The 22,537-nt window shown below is 41.8% G+C and overlaps 2 protein-coding genes and 1 long non-coding RNA gene across 5 annotated transcripts; 1 reads left to right on the top strand and 2 right to left on the bottom strand.

Annotated features, from left to right (window-relative positions):
• Window positions 1-1,743: 1,743 nt before the first annotated feature.
• Window positions 1,744-17,958, bottom strand: NIPSNAP2 (nipsnap homolog 2). 2 transcript variants are annotated; one of them, XM_065852989.2, is made up of 10 exons: window positions 17,819-17,958; window positions 13,810-13,949; window positions 13,685-13,730; window positions 9,804-9,898; window positions 7,982-8,052; window positions 7,606-7,746; window positions 7,169-7,200; window positions 4,730-4,824; window positions 3,809-3,892; window positions 1,744-3,009 (listed from the first exon to the last, which is right to left on the bottom strand). In XM_065852989.2, exons 1-10 carry the CDS (start codon window positions 17,902-17,904, stop codon window positions 2,945-2,947), a joined length of 855 nt encoding a protein of 284 aa, XP_065709061.1. In that variant the 5' UTR covers window positions 17,905-17,958; the 3' UTR covers window positions 1,744-2,944. The 2 variants fall into 2 exon arrangements, with proteins under 2 accessions (XP_065709061.1, XP_071673126.1); XM_071817025.1 differs by lacking the exons at window positions 9,804-9,898; window positions 13,685-13,730.
• Window positions 3,832-16,471, top strand: LOC139829458 (uncharacterized). Of its 2 annotated transcripts, none has more exons than XR_011741925.1 (4): window positions 3,832-4,102; window positions 9,807-10,090; window positions 13,295-13,444; window positions 14,755-16,471. It is a non-coding gene; the product is annotated as an uncharacterized lncRNA (long non-coding RNA). The 2 variants fall into 2 exon arrangements; XR_011741926.1 differs by having other exon boundaries at window positions 3,842-4,102; window positions 10,021-10,090.
• A 1,755-nt stretch (window positions 17,959-19,713) lies between the features above and the next one.
• MRPS17 (mitochondrial ribosomal protein S17) lies at window positions 19,714-22,482 on the bottom strand. The gene is made up of 3 exons (XM_065852994.2): window positions 22,417-22,482; window positions 20,861-21,007; window positions 19,714-20,438 (listed from the first exon to the last, which is right to left on the bottom strand). The coding sequence occupies exons 2-3, from the start codon at window positions 20,981-20,983 to the stop codon at window positions 20,136-20,138; spliced, it is 426 nt and encodes a 141-aa protein (XP_065709066.1). The 5' UTR covers window positions 20,984-21,007; window positions 22,417-22,482; the 3' UTR covers window positions 19,714-20,135.
• Between the last annotated feature and the right edge of the window lie 55 nt (window positions 22,483-22,537).

Genomic DNA, 22,537 nt, shown 5'->3' with positions numbered 1-22,537 from the left:
AGTCATTTCTAGGAAGACTACAGGACAACTTAACTTGGTGTTTAATTGTATCTTCGTTACAGTGGAACAAGAACAGATAATTATAATACCAGAGACCCTTCCAGGCACTGTGCCCCACTTTTCAACCACTGAAAAGTTGACTCCAGTTTGAACTCTACAAATCCTGCTCTACATAATGCTGAGGTATTGCCAGCCAAAGGAAGAAGGCAGACACGGCCATGAAATTAAGAGGGGAAAAATCACAACAGTGTTGTCAACAGGGGAAAACCAACTTCAGAAAGGGTTCAGGTGAAGGGAAGCAAGAGAAGATTGGCATTACTTATTTATCTACTGTGTTACATTTGGTGAGTTTACATAGTCATCTGTAACTAAAGTAACAGGAACTAATCTCTCTCTTATGACAGTCACGAGCATGAGTTTGAAGCTCAGAATGACAGGAGGCACATTCACAACACATTGAACACCACCACTGGGAATTCACATCTGAAGAGACTTATGCTGTACGATGTCACCCTGCAGGACATCCAGTTATTCCTTAGATTTCTTATTTACGCAAAACTTCACGGTCCTTGAACAACAAGAGCTCTGCCTGAGTGAGTTTAATTCCTAGTGCTCCTGTCTGAAGGTAAGAAACGCCGATTGCATCAAAATCCACAAAATCCTCTAAGTCCAAAAGTGTTTTGTCTCTGACCAAAATTCCTTGTTATGAGGGGTAAGTTACAAGGAGAATTCTCTAGAAACACTAAACACAGGAGGATACTGGGAGAAAAAAAAAGGACTGGAAGCTGACACTGATTTACAAGAAGGAACAGCTGAAATGATGTACTTGGCCCACTGAGTATGCCAAGCTGAGAACGTCAAGCTAACATAGTACAGAATTTTACTCAATGAAATCCCATAATCAGTTGACAACAGGAGGAAAACATGAAAACAGACAATAATCAGATCAAATACTTTGTTCAAATGAACAATGGACTGCGAACTGGCTGAAGGGAAGAAGCCACAGAGTCGCGGTCAATGGGGCGGAGTCCAGTTGAGGCCTGGATCTAGTGCAGTGCCTCAGGGGTCAGTACTGGGGCCAGTATTATTCAATATATTCATCAATGATTTGGACCAGGGAATAGAGTGCACTATCAGCAAGTTTGCTGATGACACCAAGCTGGGAGGAGTGGCTGACACACCAGAAGGCTGTGCTGCCATCCAGAGACTTGGGCAGGCTGGAGAGTTGGGCAGGGAAAAATTGAATGAAATATAACAAGGGCAAGTGTACAGTCTTGAATCTGGGTAGGAACAACCCCAGGTTCCTGTATAAGTTGGGGAATGATCTATGAGAGAGCAGCGTAGGGGAAAGGGACCTGGGGGTCCTGGTGGACAGCAGGATGACCATGAGCCAGCACTGGGCCCTTGTGGCCAGGAAGGCCAAAGGTACCTGGGGTGGATTAGAAGGGGGGTGGTCAGTAGGTCAGAGAGGTTCTCTTTCCCCTCTACTGTGCCCTGGTGAGACCACATCTGGAATATTGTGTCCAGTTGTGGGCCCTCAGTTCCAGAAGGACAGGGAACTGCTCGAGAGAGTTCAGTGCAAAGCAACAAAGATGATTAAGGGAGTGGAGCATCTCCCGTGTGAGGAAAGGCTGAGGGAGCTGGGGCTCTTTAGCTTGGAGGAGACTGAGGGGTGATCTCATTAATGTTTACAGATATCTAAAGGGTGAGTGTCAAGAGGATGGAGCAAGTAAAATGTGTCAGTAAAATGTGAAAATTAGGATTTTATTGACTGGTATGTTCTTCCTGAAAACTCATTAAAATGTACAAACTGGACATTCAGTAACTGATTTGTACATTCTGTATGTTACACTTATTCTTGCAGCCACTTTAAAGAGAGAATATTATTTTCACTGACAGGATGTTCACATCACTGAAGACACCAAAAGTGTTGATATATTCTAGTCTAAAAGTGAAACTAAAAATAGAACCAGACATAATGGTACATACACCGCTTTATGCCAATCCTATTGACTCAACATGCGGCAGTTTCACACATCAACTTGTAAGTACCTACTGTACAGTTAGTGAAACACCCGACCAAGCGTATGTCTGAAGTCATGACTGCTTATTAAATTAAACCCCTTTTCCTAGACTTCTGAGTTATTTAGAGAGATAAGTGTATTTAACTGAACTTGAATCCCTGAACAACGTTCAGAGGATCACATCTTGTCAGCATCTCTTTGAGAACCATGGGTCATACTTCAAACAAAGTCTGTAAAGAACTTCACAAAATTAATTTCAGGTGTAGATATCTATACAAACGCATGATTAGTTTCAACAGGCTTCAGAGTCCTTGCCAAACAGAATGCCCTATTCTCTGTCCATACATTATCACCTGGCAAACAGTATTATCCCCAGTGAATGACTGCCTGTTTGTATAATAAATTCAGAGCTACTTACTGACTTCAGACCTGCTAGAACAGCTCGGTGTATTTTAGAGCTGCCTGAGGGCTTCAGAGCTTCTGATTTCAGAACTCCCACGTGTGTTTTTAAAATCTGCAGTCATTATAATGCTACACAAAGGCCACGGCAACCGTAACACTCCATTCTGCTGCTGTTACTGAACACTGGGCACTGTCTATATAGAATCTATTAAATACTGTATGCCATACTTCACCTGAGGAGCTGTCTCAGACAGGAACTTATGTCATCTTTGTACTTGTTTTCAGTTAACCAACATTTTAATTACAGTCCTGTTTTCTGTTTCTTTTGTTGTTTTGTTGTTTTTTTTTTCCTGGCACAATTATAAGAGTAAAGGGTCATTAGATTCTGAAGAAAAGAGGTCTCTTTTATAAGCTCAATACAGTACTTTTATATTTCAGACTATGATATACAATGTATACCATAAATTAAGACAAATACTTGTCACTTTATCTATGTAGGCACAAGTAAATCGGTGACTTTACTGAAGCGGAGAAATCTTCAATGGTATCATGATTCTGGACTCCATTTCCTGAATAAGGGGCACTGAAAAAAAAATTGGGACAGAGTTTAATTTCACTAACAGATCATGAGCAGTTCTGCACACTCAGTTTGAACAGCTATCATTGTCTTCATATTACTCTCCTAAATAGTGCATGCCAAGTCATCAGTAACCATCAACATTCCTGTAACCAAAGCATAGCAGTTTTGAGAACAAGGGATTTTTTTTAATATAATCTGTCTGCTCCTTTGAAGACAAATATTTCTATTCCTTTTCACCATAATCAAAATTATCTTAAGTTTTTCTGGTATACTTCCTTTGAAATGTACCCTATGGAACCAAAATCTGACGTGCTTAGCATACTTCTGTGAGTTTTGTAATGAAAACTGTCTTTGATCTCAAAGATCTCCTGCCTTCTAGTTCCAAAGTCTAAATTCCCTGTTCAAAGGAATGCGTTTAACAAGGCTCCTATATTTCATGAAGTATTAGTTGCAATCATTTAATACAAAGATAAATTTCACTATTGGCTCCCTAAATTTTTGGACATAAGCATTTACAGAAATCTGTTCTTTTACAGGAGAGATGCTTGTATAAGAATTTACTATTAACGTAGCAATTTTTCAGCAATTAGGCAACTTCCCCAAGTTTGTATAATCAATTACAAAGTTCACTTTAGGGCTTAGTGAAATGCCCCTCCTTTCCCGTACAGTAGAGGAACTGACACACAGACATGCACACACCAGAGACGCAAAGCTTTTTAACATCGTATAATGTATTAAAGACAAAAAATGATGGCAGCCACAAAAGTCTGCCTCCAGCATTCCACAGAAGTTAATAGGTTACCTGTGTAATAGACAAGCTCATCCCAGCCAGGTTTATTCCACGCAGCATTCCTTATATCTTCTCTGGTTTGGAGATCTTTGTAAGCTGGTGAGGGAAAACAAGCACAAAGCTTAGAAGTAACTCCTTGTCCTTCTACACACGAGTAGCTCCCTTAAAAGTATTCTAGGACATAATTAGGAGGCTGCAAACACTGGGAAGTAAAGAAGTCTGAAGTTCTTCTCCACAAAAAGGAAAAGCTCCCAAACCAACGCAAACAGAAGGAACTGGGGAAGAGAGAGAATGTCTTAGACACAGGTAAGAAAGATAATGCAATGGAGTAAAGCTCCAGATTCTAATGCTGGAATATTCTGAATTGTCGAGATATGAAGATAATACTGCACATTTTCTAAAATAAATATTAGACAATCAGTTCCTTCAAGCTGAAATAACTCTAACATGTGGAAAGTAGCTAAGCATTTGTGGAGACTAACACACAGAGAAAGCCAAAACACCACAATGTAGTGACGTAAATAAATGCTTGACTTTCCCTTTTGTAGGTGAGGTATATGTGATGCTTGAAACTAAACCGTAAAAACCTGACTTCAGCATGAATGGGGATGGAGAAAAGAGATGGCAGGACAGGGTTTGTCATGTTTCTGCTATTGAAAGCAAACAAGCAGTCCCTAATAAGAAAGGGCCATTAGACACTGTACATAGAAACAGAACGAAACATGAAATGTTCACAGATGCTTGCTTGCTTGTTTGAGAAATAAAGCTACCTACACAAAAAATGAAGGAAATCAACACTGTTGATAATAAAACAAAACCAGTCTTTTAAGACATTCCTTTGTCTTGTGCAAAAGCCTTGTCTCCTGGGCAAAGTCAAAAGTCTGTTAGGGGCTGGGTCAGTGAGGAAAAAGCAGAGAGTACAAACAAATTTACCCCAAAGGTGATGAACCATATACAGCTGTCCAATTTGTGAGAAAAATCCTCCAACTGCTTCATTGTTATCCTGTCGGAAACGAATTGCACGAGCCCTACAGAAGAGCAAAGCAGCCTTTAAAACCAGCAGATCGGGGTAAGAAGTGATAATTGAAAGGAAAGCAGAGTTGAAAGGAAGCACAAATGTTAAACAGCATTTGCAGTACACTTCAGTAATTAAAAATGGGGAAAAAATCCACAATACACTGATTTTAAGCACTAATTAAGATATACCTATATATCTTCTTAGAATGAGTTAAAAATAGAGCCTTACAGCTTCACCAGACTGTGCACTAATAACTTTTTGTCTTCAACATTAGATCCGGTATAACAATAAATGCTGGAACAGTGCAGAGTGGCAGCACATTTTTACAGCCGGTTCTTCTAAAACGAAATAACTGAGTTGCAGTCATATCGTCTTTGTCACACTCATAGATTATGTAGTAGTGGAATCCATCTTTCTTAACCAGGTGGACCTTTGCTATGCAGCTGTCCCATGCAACACTTTGTGATTAGTTATGTAAATAAAGTCAATATATCTTTTAACTATAAATCTGTTGCACTTTCTAAAACAGATTGGCTACCACTACAGATATGCCTATTTAAAAAAAAAAAAATCTAAATTCAATTGACAATATTCAAATTGCTGTAATTAAATTTGTTATATTGATGACAACACAACATCTAACAAGCCAAGTCCTCGCCTTTGTTGCAATAATTGAAAATACTCCAAATTATTTAACTGTCAACTGTTAGAGCTGCATGGACTTAGTGAAGGTAAACTGAAAGAAATATGCACTGGTTTTAAATAAGATAAAATCAGAAGCATATACTCAAGAGAAGGCCGTCTCTAATACTTTTAACCTATGTATTAAAACACAAAGGTGCTGCTCAATAGGTTTTCAAGAAGCCAGAGCAGGAACACCCAGATGAGGTTACACAGGAAGGCATCCTGGTGGGTTTTGAATGTCTGCAGAGTAGGAGACTCCACAACCTCCCTGGGTGAACTGAAATATTTTTTCATTCCCCTCAGACTGCGGGATGCAGCTTCCTCCCCACCTGTTTGGAAGATCAGCAGTGGGTAGTAGTCCGTTGGGTGCACCAGGTTGAGGAGCGTCCTGGTGATGTCCCTGATCTGGGCTCCAGGTAGATTGCACACTTCCCTGTGATGAGGGTTAACTCTGCAGACTGGACTCTCCATCCCTCTCAGAAGGGAACTGCCTACTACAATTATCCTTCTTTCTTTCTTATTTGAGGCAGTCTTGAGGAGTGGGGTCAACTGCCTCTTTCTATGTGACCTCGTAGGTGGGCCTTGCACCACATCCTCACCTACATCCTCTTCAAGATCCAGGGCCTCAAACCTATTATGGAGGGGTACCTGGGGAAGCTAAGCAGGTAGGGAGGGGGGCTGTCCACGGCCCCAAACTGGAACTAGCTTCCAATCCTCGTCATCTTTTCTGTCCCCTACCTCTGCCCGACAGTGACAGGGCAGGTACTGTCTCAGGTCTTCTCCCTCTGCCTGACAGGGCAAGGGGTTCATCACCTTTTGGGGGGTATCCCCCTGGAGCCTCTCTGAGTGGCATGCCAGGGAGCTACTCCACCAGTTGATTTCCTTTTCACACTCCCTGATGGTCCTCAGCATCTCAATTTCCTCCTTCAGCTTTGCAACCATTCCGAGCAGATCTTGCACCTGCTCACACCTCACACAGGTGGGATGCTGGCCATCCTCACCCGGCAGCAGCTTTGGCACTCCCTGCAGTCAGAAACCTGAGTAGCCACGGTTCGGGGCAGACAGTCTGTCTGAGTTGCTACGGTCTTCTTCCAACAAGCTCTCTTTCTGGTCGAGACCATGGTTGGCAACAGTGTGAGACAGTGGCAACAGGTGAGAGAGTCTAACTAGCTAAAGGTGACAACCTCTACACCCTAGTGCACAAGTTACCACACCCGCTGCTGCAGCACAGCGTGGGTGCTACTCACCCACATCACAAGCTGATTACCCCTTCCAGCACCTGGTGGGCAGCGACGTGTCCCTGCCCTCCCAAAGGCTTTTTCAAGACCACGGACGAGGGTGTGATTGCCCTCCCTGCGGTAACACCCACTCCACGTCAGCTGCTCTTGCAAGGGCTGCTGAAATTGTTTCTTCTACATTACAATCAAACTAAAAGGGTTAAGTGAAGGAAAGCCAAACCACAGAGCCTGTGATGTTGTTTGTACACAGATTTCCTCTTTTTTTCCCTCCAAGTACAAATGAAGGGTCAATAACTATCTTACAATTTGCAGAAGTACAGAAGCAGGCCATTCACTGGGTGACTGAACTGCTTTGGTACCGTTCTGCAACCTCCACTTCTTTAAACATACATCTCTCCAACAGAAGAACAAAAGTGCTAAAGCAACACTTACCAGTAATTTCCCCACTCAATCATGGTTCCAGGCTACAAAAACAAAACAGACTGTTAGAAACGTAGCTTAAAGAAAGTCAGAATATTTGGACAACATTTACAACAGGGAAAACACTGTTTATTAACAAAATTGCTTCCTTCAAGCTTTACACCTATTATAATCATCTGTAATTACTCTGTTTACTTACTGTATTACTTCTAAATCATTTACCTGAAGTTTCCTTCAAATGAAAACCGGCCCTACACATATTAGCACCTTGTTGGAACCTGCCTTCATTTTGGACCCCACACTTTGAGAGCAACAATGACTCAGACATCAGCTCTGATAAGAATCACATTTTAAAGATCAGGCCTGTTTTCCACCTACGTTGTATAAACATGCTTGGAAGATTTAAAGAAAAAAAAAATTTGAACATAAGAAGAAAAAATTAAACTTACTCTAAGCTGATAGGATCTCAGTTCATAAATATTAGGCCCTTCTCTGGGAACAGGTTCATTCCAGAAACTGAACTCCAACAATAACTGGTTCTTGCGTGAGAGAAGCATGTTACCTCTTTCTTTGCGAAACTCTGTGAATTCCTAAAAAACAACATGATCACTGTCAAACTGTGTATTTTGTTTCAACAACAAAAAGCAGTATAACGTACGGTGGCTTAGATTTTTTTTAATGCTACCTTGAGCATGTTTCTAAGTTTGTACAGGAAGTGACGAGATATTGAAGTAAACATGAGTATCCAAATATGCAGTTTTTCTCTCTATTCTTTGTTCTCTTGCAAGTAAAATAACCAAATCTAACAAAATCAATGCATTTTACCTTATTTTGACGGAGTTTACTCATGACCTCATTAAGAGCTGGATAGCCTCCTTCATATCTCCACAGATGAACTGAAACAGAAAAAAAGGAAGGTTTTTCAGGGATGTCACAGACTAATGCTAAATCTTATGGAGTATCACAGTATCAAATGCTCTTCATACCAGAGAATTATACAAAAACAGAAGTCAGGTAGCAGGTTTAAAAATAGATTTTCTTTAAAGAAAGCACTAGACATTTGAACATTTTAAGAATAATGGAATTATCTGCTTTCTGAAAAGGACTCTTTTGGAAATTTGCAATCTGCTCTGAGGATAATGGAGATTTATGAAAAGACGTTTGTTGCCATGCTAGTATGATGTGATGACTTTACATGACTAGTTGAAACTGAGATTCAATTCAACTGGATGATTTAACTCCAAAAATGTGTTTTATACGAATTTAATCTAAGAGCAGAGTGGCAGACTTTTTAGTTCAGTAAATTACTCAAGCACAAAGAGCAACACACTTTCTGTAGGACATGAAAAAAGGGCAACAATATTTCACCTCAAAGAGTCACAAAAGCTATTTTCTCTCCTCTAAAGCAGCCCTGTGCCTTTTACAGGAGAGCGGACTGGACACTAATGTAAGGCCCTTCACTATGATAACAAATTCATCCAGTGCACCTGCTTCTGCTGTCTTATCCCCAGGGCAAATTTGATAAATTCAGCTAATATTAACACAACCCAGGCACAAGCACTGAACAAGCCAAAACCCCATAATCTGCTTTATGGCACTGCTAGGACTGTTGCAATAACATTTTCCAGGCAGGCTATGGATGCAATTACAAATATGGTCTGTGTTAATGTGTTGCAAAAGCAACGAATGAGACTTGTCCAAGATATTCTCATTTCAATTGTCTTCATTCCCCAATTGCCCTTCAACTTCTAGAATTGTTTCTCAGATGTTGTTTGGTTTATCTACTGTTATTTCTTTGCTTTTGTTCAGTGTAAATATTGCAATACGCTGCGAATGCAGGAAAAATTACTGTGGACATGAGTGTATTTTTCTGTAACAAGGCAATGACATTGCTGCTAGTAAAGCTCTAAAAATGGAGCTACATAACAAATATCATCACACCACTCTGCAGTCATGGCCTCCCATTCCTTCAATGCCCAGAGCCTAGGAAATTTTTCATGTTCTCTCTCTACACCAGACTCCTTGTAGTTACCTCTGGAGCAGCTCTTCAGTAATTTCAAGTTCCCATATATGTTCAGTCTGCATAGTCAGGCTGTATCCATACATGAACAGAAACATTTTCACTTTCCTCCAGTAAAGGCCTAGCTTGTTGTTGAGTTTACAATGCAATCATTTTTTCAGATGGCACAAATGATTTTCATTTCATTATCATACAGCAAATGAAGTATGAAAGTCTGAGTATAGCTTTTATGCTGGCCAATGCAAGATAAATCTGTTGGTTTGTTTGTTTGTTTGAAGCCTTTGCTTTCACCCTAAATATTCAGGAATGTGATCTGTGCCTGCAAAATATCACAGGAACAAATTTTACAAGCATTTCCCCAAACTGTTAATATACCACTTGGAAAACATGAAAGTGTATTAACAACCGGACAAGTTTTAGGAATTAATGCTTCACTGTAAAACTCAACAAGACAAAAAGCAAGCACTGTAAATGTTAATAAGGCTACTGATAATTGATGCACACACACCCTCTCTGTATACATTGCTAAAGGTTTACTGTCAACAGAGATGATTTAAACAGAAGAAACCTGCCAAGCACACGGTTCACTTGTATGGTTTTACATTCTGTTGTACTTCTATCTCCTACCAGCCTGATCTTGCTCTCCGTACCACGTGTTCCAAGTCCCCACCAGTGCACATGGGTAGTGTTTTTCTTCATGAATCTTTGGCAGCACCTCTTGACTTGAAAACAAGGAATACAGACACTGTGTTGCATTTCCTCAGGGAGGCTACAGTTGATATGTATAACAAATCACCACGCGTTTATCATTATGGTATAAAAATTCACAAGCTCTACTTTTCAGAAGAGAAAGCCAAAATACAAAAATCTGCTATACCAGAGGAAGGATAGCGACAAGACTACATAAATTTAAGGTAAGCGTTACCATTTCTTAGACTGTATGACAAATACACAGCATGGTAGAATTCTTTCAATGCAATAAATTATGTCTATCACCTAAAAGGTTACCCAAAGCATTAGGAAATTAAACATCAGAACGGCTTACCTAAAGAAAATGCAGCTTAACTCCATGGGCAATTTGCTTTCAGAAAAGCTTTTCTTTATCAATGGAGGTAGAATATTCAAAAACAGGGAAGGACAGTCTTTTGTACCCATTACAACGCTATTAATTCTGTTGAGCTGAATGAGTAAAACTAAGTCTTTCGATAGATCAAATGACCATACTTCATAGTATGCAGCCTTATTGCTTTCTGCCGTTTCAGAAAGTGGTCTTAGTTGGAGGCAACTTACCCATTAGAGCATACAGTGAAACTGCCTTAAAAACAACTCCAACAAAACATTTCTGTTGGAGTGTTTCTAGTATTTCTAACATTTTTTTTTCAAACTTTAAAAGTGACCTACATTAGCATTAGAAAATTAAGTTTTACCAATTGCTGACTTGGCTAAGACAGCTTTCATTGCACTGTACTCTGATTAATACATCAATCAGTCAGGATGAACTTTGCCTTTTAATATTTTTCCCTGAATAATTACCCCTCTTACTCGGTTTGGCTCAGGGGTAATGAATCTCTACACAATATCAAATAATAGGAACAGGCTGGTCTGTGCCTGAGAGTCATTAAATATGAGTTTTTCTCTTCATTCTTACACTGACTTTCCAGACAACCTTAAGCAAATCTCATCACCAATTCATTCCTCAAGATTTCTCACTATGTAATGTAAATAATATGATAGAATGATTTTCCAAGGATGTTTCACCATTGCTTCATTTTTGCAAAACATTATTAGATTCTAGAAAGGCAACTTTAAACAGGAATGTTAAATTATTGCAATAACCCTAAAATGTATTTTGTTGTAAATTATAGAAAAAAACAGCCAGAGATTACCTTGGAACACCGTATTTTCCCTTTTGAAAAAGAACTGCTCCTAATTCTCCAGAAGGGGTCCTTAACCACTGTGATTATTCTAACTTGATATAAAGTAAGGAATTAACCTGAACATATTGAATTTAGGGAGAGGAACAGGGGAAGTTCAGAGAGGCTTTGTTTTTTTTAATTACTTCTTAGAGTTTTTTTTCTTCCCCAGAATACTTGAATTTGGGTTTGTTTGGAAAGAATAAATCTAACCATACATACTTCATCTGATTACTGTCAGCAGTTTCTTTCTCTGCTGTTGTCTCTTTCCCTGAAAATAAAAGCCTCTGCTTTCACTCGACATTTATGTAGCTCACAAAATAATGCAGAGAAACTGTTCCCTGTCTTGTATAATTGGACATGTTTATATTAAGCTTTTAAACAGCAACCTGGATTAATGCTAATTGTGCTCATCTGTGTAATTATTTTTTTAAAACAAAAAAGCTAAAAATACCTTATGACTGAATGTTATTCTGGTGGATTTCTGTGTTTGTATAGTAAGGAAAACAGTTCTGCATTATCTAGCCCCATTTCAAAGCTGAACACATGAAGGCACTGAGATGTCATTTGACCTACTCATGGCTGTACAGCCAACCAGTAACAGAGCCAAGGACATGAACTGGGAGTTGTGAACTTCTTCCCCACCCTGCTGGTGTTCTCACAAATACACCACGCTTGAAAAAATGGTTGCAGTAGGGTATCACTATGCTAAGAATGTTTTATTTAACTGACAAGATGGTCACTGCCAGTGAGAAAGAGCTGCTGTTGGAAACGTGTGACGCTCACTACATTTCCAAATTTAAACATACGGTGGATTGCGAACTGGCTGAAGGGGAGAAGCCAGAGAGTCGTGGCCAATGGGGCAGAGTCCAGTTGAGGCCTGGATCTAGTGCAGTGCCTCAGGGGTCAGTACTGGGGCCTATATTATTCAATCTATTCATCAATGATTTGGACCAGGGAATAGAGTGCACTATCAGCAGGTTTGCTGATGACACCAAGCTGGGAGGAGTGGCTGACACACCAGAAGGCTGTGCTGCCATCCAGAGACCTGGACAGGCTGGAGAGCTGGGCAGGGAAAAATTTAATGAAAAACAACAAGGGCAAGTGTAGAGTCTTGCATCTGGGTAGGAACAACCCCAGGTTCCAGCATAAGTTGGGGAATGACCTATTAGAAAGCAGTGTAGGGGAAAGGGACCTGGGGGTCCTGGTGGACAGCAGGGTGACCATGAGCCAGTCCTGGGTCCTTGTGGCCAGGAAGGCCAATGGCATCCTGGGGTGGATTAGAAGGGGGGTGGTCAGTAGGTCAGAGAGGTTCTCCTGCCCCTCAACTCTGCCCTGGTGAGTCCACACCTGGAATATTGTGTCCAGTTCTGGGCCCTCAGTTCCAGAAGGACAGGGAACTGCTGGAGAGAGTCCAGCGCAGGGCAACAAAGATGCTGAAGGGAGTGGAGCATCTCCCGTGTGAGGAAAGGCTGAGGGAGCTGGGGCTCCTTAGCTTGGAGAAGAGGAGACTGAGGGGTGACCTCATTAATGTTTACAGATATCTAAAGGGTGAGTGTCAGGAGGATGGAGCCAGGCTCTTCTCGGTGACAACCAATGATAGGACAAAGGGTAATGGGTTCAAACTGGAACACAAAAGGTTCCATTTAAATTTGAGAAGAAACTTCTTCACAGTGAGGGTGACAGACACTGGACCAGGCTGCCCAGGGAGGTTGTGGAGTCTCCTTCTCTGCAGACATTCAAACCCGCCTGGACACCTTCCTGTGGAACCTCATCTGGGTGTTCCTGCTCCGGCAGGGGGATTGGACTGGATGAGCTTTTGAGGTCCCTTCCAATCCCTGACATTCTGTGATTCTGTGGTTCTTGAAAAGGTGGTTGTTCTGGCTCCAGAGCAGTGATTATGCAGGCAGAACAGGACTAATATTTCTGTCCTTAAAGTAATAAATTTAAAATGTTGCTAATTCATACATTTTTTGGAAAACTCACAACAGTACCATTCCCTTAGGAGGATATCGCCCCAATGAAAAGATCCTATCCAAGGATTTACAGAGCTCTTTAAGATCTCGGCAACATTACTTCTGTAGATTGATATAGATGAGAAAGTCAATCCCTGGGCGTTTAAAATCTCCTTGAAGTTATAATTCAATTGAACAGTGGCAGGTAGTTTTACTTACCAGTCATCTCTCCTTTCCTTTCTATATACAGACAATAACCACCATCAGCACATTCCTACAGGGCAGCTGGAATGGGACATGCTGGCACACCAGGATCTACCCGCATGGACCAGCAACTGGGGGACAGCTAAGGGAAGGGGGAGAGCTCTCCCAACAAACGTCACCAACGTTTGCACAAAAGGTATCATCCTAAATTCCAGCTTAGGAAAATGACACCTCCAAGAGTGAAGGCAGATGGTGAACTGAGTGAAGTATCATCTGCCAGCTCTCTCCAATTTTATTATCTATTTAACACCATACCATGAAAGTAAAAGGATTTTTCCACCTCCCTTCTAAATAATCATGATATTAGCCAATTTTCAGAACAGCTTGCGATCAAATCAACATATCTAAAATATGAAAACATAATACGCACACTTACCAAAGCTTGTTGTAGGCATCTAGACATTCTGGTTTTACATTGTGAACTGAAACAACAACATTACATGAGAAATGCAGGAAAAGAATAAAGACACGGTAAAGGTAAATATAAAAAATATCACTCACTCTGTAGTTTATACAGACTGCTGGTCTCCCTTTTGGCTAGAAGGTTGGAGTGAGCATCTTTCCTTGGATCGACTTTGCGAACAAATAGCGATTTTAACCAACTGTCTTCACGAGGTCTGCTAGCTGAAGATCCCAGCCCCCTACATATTAATAAGCACATTATACTGTCACTGAGAGTGTCCTAAAAAGGCCCACAATGTAGAGAAGGGCACAATCAAGTTTAATGCAAACACTATCATAACACAGTTACACATATGTCTGTTACTAAAACTTTTTGCTGAGCCACTCTAGCAACATAAACATTTCCCCACTGAGATTTACCTCCTCACAAACTATTTTACTTGATCCAGAGCTGAACTGTTAACCATACACTATCCACTTTATTCTTTGTGCACGTGGCAGGAGATGGGTGGATGTCTGCTTTTGCTGCCTACTTATCTTCTTTTTAATCAAGTGTCTTTGCTCAAGAAGGCTGGGTCTGTCCTGATGTACACAGACGAGTAAAAAAAAGCAAAAAGACAGCGTGCATAAGGAAAAAATTGTACTGTGTAAATCGGAAAGTAACTGCCATATGTTCCTATGTTGCTTAAATGTAGCTCTAAAAAGGGAGAAAGCTAAGTAGTGCATATTTCAAGTGAAAAAATATAATGAGAGTCTAATATGGGAAAAATTACAAGTGACAGGAAACAAACAACCTGCAAATATTTCAGTTCCAAATTCTACTAAACAGGGGTACAGATCCCCATTCTTTGTACATTCACAATTTCCCATTCTTTGAAACAGAAGAATTTCACTGTCTTTTTTAATCTAACTTTTATGCAGTTTCTGCAAGTACTCTTCCAAAATACCACCACTTCCTTTTACACCACAGAGTACACAAAACATTACAACTGATACCTCTCATTTTAAAAAATGTGTTAAAGGAATCATTCTTCTCTTTTCCAGCTGACAGAGGACCCCTCAATCACCAAAAATACATCAGCTTTCTTGTTGATTTTCTTTAAGAAAACTATCCTTGTGAACATGCCTATCTACACTACACAAAAGCAGTTCATTCTAGCAGTGTTTTTCAACAATCAATCTCTTAGTCCCAATGTCTGAAAATAACACAGCGAACTGGTTTATGCTGTGGAAGCAGGATGGAGGAAAGAAAAAGTATTTCATAGCAGAGAAACAGTAACAACCAGCAGCACAAGTGCAGCAAAGACGACCTTCAACGTTAAGAAGTAACTGCTAAATACCTTGTTGGTGTATTTACTGAAAATGGTGCCTTTTCCAGCCCTAGGCAAACACACCAACTTGTTGCTGTGCTGAAAGCTGAGCAGCTATTCCTGAGCACAAGTATTTAAAGGGCGTTCCATGATAAGACTGGTGCTGTTATAGAATAAAGGGCACGCAGCTGCCTGGAACTGATCCCGGCTGGAGAAGACGAGGCCCAGGTGACTGCAGTTGAGTTGTCACATCTACAGCAGGTGCCACAAGGAACAAAAGCTGTCCCAGATGGTTAAACCCACCACATAAATCCAAGTTGTTTTAAAAACCTCCCTTAAATTAAGCGCTCATGCTCACTGGACAGCAAAGGGGGCTTTAGGAGACAGAACTCAATCCCAGGCCTAGAGTGCTCATTTTTGCAACTCAGATCTGTAAACTGCCCTTTCCTCTCCTTTATTAAATGGAGTTAGCAAGCTAATATTTAGAACGCTATTCTATGAGGATTATTGCTTGCAGCAAACTTTAAGGATAAAAGAGACAAATAATCATGTTGGGTTTTTTGTGAACCAGCTTTATCAGCAGCCAGAGTAAGCTGGAGTTACAGGGATAATACTGAAAAGCAAATTCCTTTGCTATTAGGAGAGTCTCATGACTTGAATGTTAAACTGCACCTAAAACTGGAGGTATATTTAATTTTCAATACAATGAAATGAGTAATACTTTACATTTATGTAAAATCTTCTACCCAGCTATTGTGGAGTTCCTCACGAACAATGACTAACAAATCACAACTACCCATCTAAATATATATATTCTATGTATAATAAAGAATGGTAGCAGCTGAAGTTCAACAGACAGTGCACCAAATCTGAGATACCAGGGCCTTATTTTTAATGCATACCCTTAGAGAAGTCCTGTACTACCCATGCCATTCTAGACACCCACAAATCAAGAAGCCTTGAACCAATTACTAGTTCACATGTGTGGGCAATTCTGTACCCAAGATTAACCCTGGAAGAACAGGAACTAAATTCATGTCCTTGGGCTTGCAGTTGTGAGTATCAGCCACAAATTAGTTCAAAACTAATCCATCATCTTAAAGATCTATTTTTAACTAACTTCTTAACGTTATGCCCCACAATATTATAATAGCTGTTCCAAGTAAAACAGATATTGGATTCAAATTGTTGCAAAACTCAAATACCACTAATGTAGACACACTATATGGAATTACCATCACAACTGACAACTTTTTATTTTCTGGCAACCACACGTTAACTCTCTTTAATGTTTTAATGCAATCTGTCAAGGCACTGCTCATCTTTGCTAGCAAGTTCTTAACCTACAAGTGTTACCTATGGGCTTGGTTTTCTTGCTACAAATATTGGGCTGTGAACATGAAAACATACCACTGAATAGCTTGCTTAGATTAAAAACAATGGTGAAAACACTTCTATCCCACTTAGCTTCTGCTTTAGAACAAAATATAAACTGGGTGGGAGATAACAGGTCAAATATCTAAATTTTGTAGAAAACCATGTCTGCCTGGAAGAGAAAGAAAAACAACTGGTCTATAATTTACCATTTTTGATTTGTGGTCTAAACAGACATCCAAGTTTATTAAGTAAAAAAAAAAACCCAACAAAACATGCACATAAAACCACACAACATATCACTACACAACTCCCCCCATTCCTGTTTTAAACGGCTGCTTGCAGCGATGCCTTTGGTCTTGCACAGGAGCTGCTGCCCATTCTGAGGCTTGAGACAGCAGCTTTCCCTGTTTCAAAGAAAGGGAGGAGAAAAAAGCGTGTAGACCCATCAGAGCTTGGCCGATTCAGTCTCCAACACCCAGAGAGCACATGTGTCTGCTGCCTGTATCCAAGCCACATGTGTGCACATCTGTACCAAAGAGCTGTGTGTGTGCCCCTGCCACCCAGGTGGGGTGTCTGACCCTTTGTACATCACATGTGAGGATACAAACATCTGCACCCCAAAACTTGATGTGTCTGTGCATGTGCCCTGACTCCCTTGGGGTTGTACACATGTGCACACACATCCCAGTTCCTAAGGGAAGTGTGAATATGTGAGGGGTGTGCACACACAGGGGTCCATGTGTGGCTGTGCACGGTGAAGGCAGGAGGATGCTGGTGTGCACAGCCATGCAGCCTGACACTGGGGGAGATGGGGATGTTTGGTATGGTGCAATCTGGCACCATGAGTGGTTGTGCACCCTGACACCACGGGGTGGTGTTGTGTGTGCAGCCACGCACCCCAGCAGCACAGGCCGTGAGGTACAAGGCTGGCTGTGCACCCTGTTGCCTGCTGGAGTTGGGATGTGGAACAGCTCTACATCCTGGAGAGGTATTTCGGTGTGGAGCATCCATACACCCCAACACCAGGGATACGTGTGTGCAGGGCGGCTGCGCAGCCCGACACCCGGCGGTGAGTGGCCGTGGGGTGTCTGTGCAGCCCGAGCCCGGGACGGGCGGCAGGGGCCAGCGGGCACCCCGCTCTCGGCGCGGCCATCACCCCCTCAGGGGCGGACTTGGGGAGGAAGGGGCCGGCCTTGAGGCCCATGACCTTGAAGGCCACCTCGAGCAAGTCGCACTCCCCGCCCCACGGGAGGGCCGCGGGCCCGGCCCGTCAGCTGCCCCGGCGAGCGGGGCGCCATTTCCAGTCAGAAAAGGGGAGGGGGGGGTGTCTACGCGGCGAGGGGAGGCGCGGGCAGCGTCGGCTCCGTCTCCAGCCTCCCTCGGCGGCCCTCTCCCGCCCGCCTCACCCCCTCAGGGCTCACCTGAGGGCCAGGCCGCCGCCGGGCGGGAGGCGCGGGACGGCGCTGGCTCCCACCAGGCTCCGCCGCAGCAGCACTCGCGCCGCCATCTTGCTCCGGCCGCCTCCCTCCTGGGCCGGCGCGGGAGGGGGAGTGTTGCAGCGCCCCCGCCGGCCGCCAGGGGCGCACCGCCCGCGGGGGCAGCCGCGCATGCGCAGATCGCGCCAACCCGGGACACCACCCCCCCGCCCCGCTTTCGGGGTGACCCCAGCACTGGTTTGGGGTCTGACCTAAAAAAACCCAGTAAATAAAAGCCTAAGCATTTTTTTTTAATTATCATTAATCATCTTATCCCCCAAATAAATTCTTCACCCCCACAGATCTGAAAGGTTTTCTTTGCACCATTCCAGCTACAGCAGTATTTAATTAAAATTCAATTTGGCTAAACTGGTAGTGTGTGCTAGCATCAAACCCTTAAATAACTTGAAATTAAGAATGATTAGGCTAATAGTTACAAGGCAGTTCTAAAAGCAACTAGCCAATAAACACAGAAAACAAGTTATTAGGAAACCTTGCCTAGAATTTCTACATAGCATTTAAGTTTATATCACTTCACTATGCTATTTCCATCACCATTTTATGACTTTTATATCAACACTCTGTGAGAGCAAATCATAACACAATGTGCTTCAACAACAGTACATTGTGGTCCTCTTTTTTAAAGAGTTTAACCTATGATTGGCATCATTCTTTTAAAAACAAGTTACTATACACTTCAGATCATGAACATTTAGTCACATTTAAATCTGACAGCATATCAGGTTTGTGAGCAACCCTCTAAGAGCCTACCTGTAAAGTGAAAAAACTGACAACCTTCTGTGACGAATCAATCTTGGAGGAAAAACATTTTTCACATCTACTCAAGAAAAAAAATTACAGGAAATACAGGAAAATATTTACTTCCCCAATTAGATGTAGATGCAACTCATTACCCGAACAGGAAACTTTTAATATTTCTTATAATATATGCATATTAATAGTTATTAGAACACCCGTATCCCACATACTGAGGGTGACACTCCTTTACTGTCTGCTTGGGTAAATCTGAAGCGCATTTTCCAGAGCTCAGGGCCACGCTCCAGCCAGGGTCTGGTTTCTCTCAATCTCTGCTGGGGATAAAGTTTCACATTTTGCATCCACCTGAGCAGGAGGCAGAGCCCAGATTTCCTTCCACTTCAATAAGGGCCTTAATCAGGCAACTACAGTTACTGAGTAATTTACATAAACCCAAACCACTTCAACAAACACATCAACCAGAATAACCTACAGGCACATATGTTTAAGACACTTCCTCCAAGTCAGGGCCCATGTTCGCATTATTAATTTACACAAGATATCACAGGACAGCACTTGAGGACCAGTACTCAGCAGTAATTTTTGGTTTGAAGCACTGAAGAAAATTTCTCCTTCCTGGGCCAAAAAATTTGCTGAGTTCAATAGGACTGTGTTAACAGTTTGCAAGCAGCTAAAACTGATTTTCTGCAAGTGAAGGTAAAGGGCAGATTTACACCACTGGCAATGGAATAGAACACAACTAAGAGCTTACTAGTGCAAGCTGGCTCAGCTTCTTAAAGTAGGATATTTTAGGTCACAGGAACTCTGTTCAGATACGCCAAATTTAGCTTCTGATCCTAAAGACCAGTGAGATATTTACACACTTCAAAAATAATTTCTTATATTAAATACTTCCTTCGGACAGGTTACAAAGTCAACCATGCTAAGCTGCCCAAAGTCTTTATTCTCACGGCCATTATAAATGCAAGTGGCTGTGTTTTTGTTAGAGATTTTGGAAGCTAGAAGATACCGCAATGTGGCAGGAGCAACTGTAAGAGGAAATAAGGACACATGCAGGTAGCTGGTTTTAAAATTCTACACTTCCTTTCAAAAGGTTTAATAGCATTACCTTAAGTAATCCTACAAAACACAAGAGACTGTCTGAAATACAGAACAATCAAATATAATGACCCTCCCACCAAACAAACATTATACAGTTATATTTTTGTCTTTCTCAATACAGAAGAGTCATTGAAGTAAGCAACTGGCTTTTGAAACGGTCAAGGATTAGGGCAAAGCTACATGAAACAAAATGAAGTGTTGACACTAAACTCACACTTTCTCTGTATTTTCATTTAGAGTCGAGGTACCTATCAAGCTGCAACATCCGTTCTTATAAGCAACTATATTTACTATTTATTTTGACTACAGATTTCACTGAAACATTTAACATAAACCAGCAGGGCCTCAAACATCCCTGGGAGAGACAAGCTGAAAAGCCCTCTGGTTAAACTTTTTCCCCACTATTTGTTGAACAAACTTTAAGTTCCTGGAGTTTTTCACTTAGATAAGTAGTATCTGCCTCCGTCAGATTTTCTGAATCTGACAGATTTTCAAGGAATCTGGTTCCTGCACAGGGCTTTCCTGTTATTGGATCTATGACTTTTCCAACCTTGAAAACAATTTCAGCCAGTTCGTGTTTCACATGTTTGCTCCTCCGCTCAGGCAAAGCTTTCAGAAGAACAATGTCTCCAACAACACACTGCTGCAACGGATCGTGGGCAAAATAAGTTTTTCGTTTGTTAAAGAACTGTAGAAGGAAAAAAAGCCTTGGCATTAGATTTCAAAATTAAGCAATTAGTAAATATACAGTTAACATAGAACAAACTAAATTGCACTAGGGAGAAGTCTTATATGTCTTTAAATGAGATTCAGTTTGGATCATGAAGATAAATACAACTGTGGACTCTGCTGTTTTTCCCAAGGAAGCACACAAGCTGAATGACTTCCCTGTGCAGCCCACACCTGAGAAACTGATATTAATTCTTATTCATCCTAATATGTCTACAGATCATCAGCCCTGAAATCGGTATTTTGAAATTTGTCATTTGAGAGTTTTCTTGCTCAATTAATTTTCTTTCATGCCAAAAATTCTACAAGTCAAATCAGTAAAACATTCTTCCACACAGTACAAAAATTACCATGCAAGATAAGGTGTTAACCAGCTTTTACCTTTAATAAGTAAGGATCTAGCACCAGCCTCGTCACTCTCACTTTGGCCGTTTTCTGCATTTTGGTTCCTATGACTTTCCCAACTATCCATTTTGCATGGACAGCTCCACGTGGTACAGACATGGTTTAGTTATGGTCATCCAGTGCCTGGCAACATGCAAGCAGACATGCTAGTTTAACAAAGAAATAAGCAGTTTCTGATCATTACCAAAATTAGGATTTCCATTTCAGATTAACAGCTTAATTAGGTTGCTTTGTGGAAAAAACAGGGTAAATACAAACAGCTCAGAACTCCATATATTGCACTATCTCAGCTTTGTTGTACAGTATAAGAAGGGATGTGAACATGCCCCTAGTTACCAGGGAAAGTTACTTCAGGATGGCAGTAAAAATAGACATAACAGTGTGAGGATGAATCCTTATCTCACAAGGTCCAAAAGTTCCTGTGAATCATACCCATTATCACATACACAAGACAGATGTGTGCAGCTGCAAAAATTACTGCTAATTTACCTCATACTCCAGCAGCTGTTTATACTGGACACCTGTTACCCAGGTCTGTATGTGATCAGAGTTAATCCAAACAGGAAGGAACCTGTCACTTCTGGTCAGCATGTAATTTGCTCCTGTGTAGCTCCTGATTATTAAGCCAAGCTGAGAAAAGTCTACAAAAGGTAATAAACTCCTCAAAATATAACTGACATATCAAAGAGTTGCCTGACCTACAGGAAGCGTAATCACTTCTGAGTTAGCTCTTTCCTGGCAGTAATCACACTCCATTGCCTTCTTTACTTAGTTTAATTAGGGAGAGTTTTTCTGTACTACCCTTGCAAGAGCCATAAACAAAATAAGACACGTAAGCACTAGACAACTTGAAACAATATTAAACCTGATGAAGACTAGTGACCATTTTCTCTCCCACCCAGTTACATACTGTTAAACACAGGTGACATCTCTTGAATGCTGCATTTTGTCCATTTTGCAACATTAATTAACAATTGCTTTGACACTGCAACACATCCAAACACAAGTTTAGGAATGCAGAGGCACATCCATAGGATAAAGTGCTCCAAGCAGCAACACTTTGGGTTGTTTTTACTATCCTTGACTCAGCTGCATGGCCCACAGGGCAGGAGAAGGGAGTCAGGATGAGAGGCTTTCCTGTAAAACAGGGTGAGCCACCACCAGCCACACTGTGACCAAGCTGGGGGGAGGCAAACAGGTACAAAATAAGCAATAACCACAAAGCACAGGGGGGGCTATGAAGAGGACAGGAGTCAGACAGCTAGACAAGGCATCTCTCATAGGGAACAGGAAAACAAAAGAGAAACTTTATACAGATTTAGAGTCCTTTTTTCCCCCCACATCTCCACAGCCTTTCGCACCAGGCCCAGCCTCAGCAACCTCTCCGACAGCACGGCTGAGGGAAAAGCCCTATCTCACAGGCGCCGGGCCTCAGCTCAGCCACCTCCCATAGAGCAGCCGCATCTCTACAAGCGCCCCACACCCAGACACCCCCACCCAGACCCCACCACAACCACCCCATCCCCACTCACCAGCAGCACCAGCCGCCGCGCCTCAGTGCCTTAAAGAGACGTAGCCGGAAGGGGCGGAGCCGAAGCAGGAAGAGCCGCGCGGCAGCGGGGCGGGGCCAGCGGCGGCGGGGCGGAGCCTCCT

The sequence above is a fragment of the Patagioenas fasciata genome, chromosome 19 (genome assembly GCF_037038585.1).
Source record: "Patagioenas fasciata isolate bPatFas1 chromosome 19, bPatFas1.hap1, whole genome shotgun sequence".
Classification (NCBI taxonomy): domain Eukaryota; kingdom Metazoa; phylum Chordata; class Aves; order Columbiformes; family Columbidae; genus Patagioenas; species Patagioenas fasciata.
The sequence above is the reverse complement of the archived record's forward strand: the minus strand, read 5'-3'. Positions and strand labels throughout refer to the sequence as shown.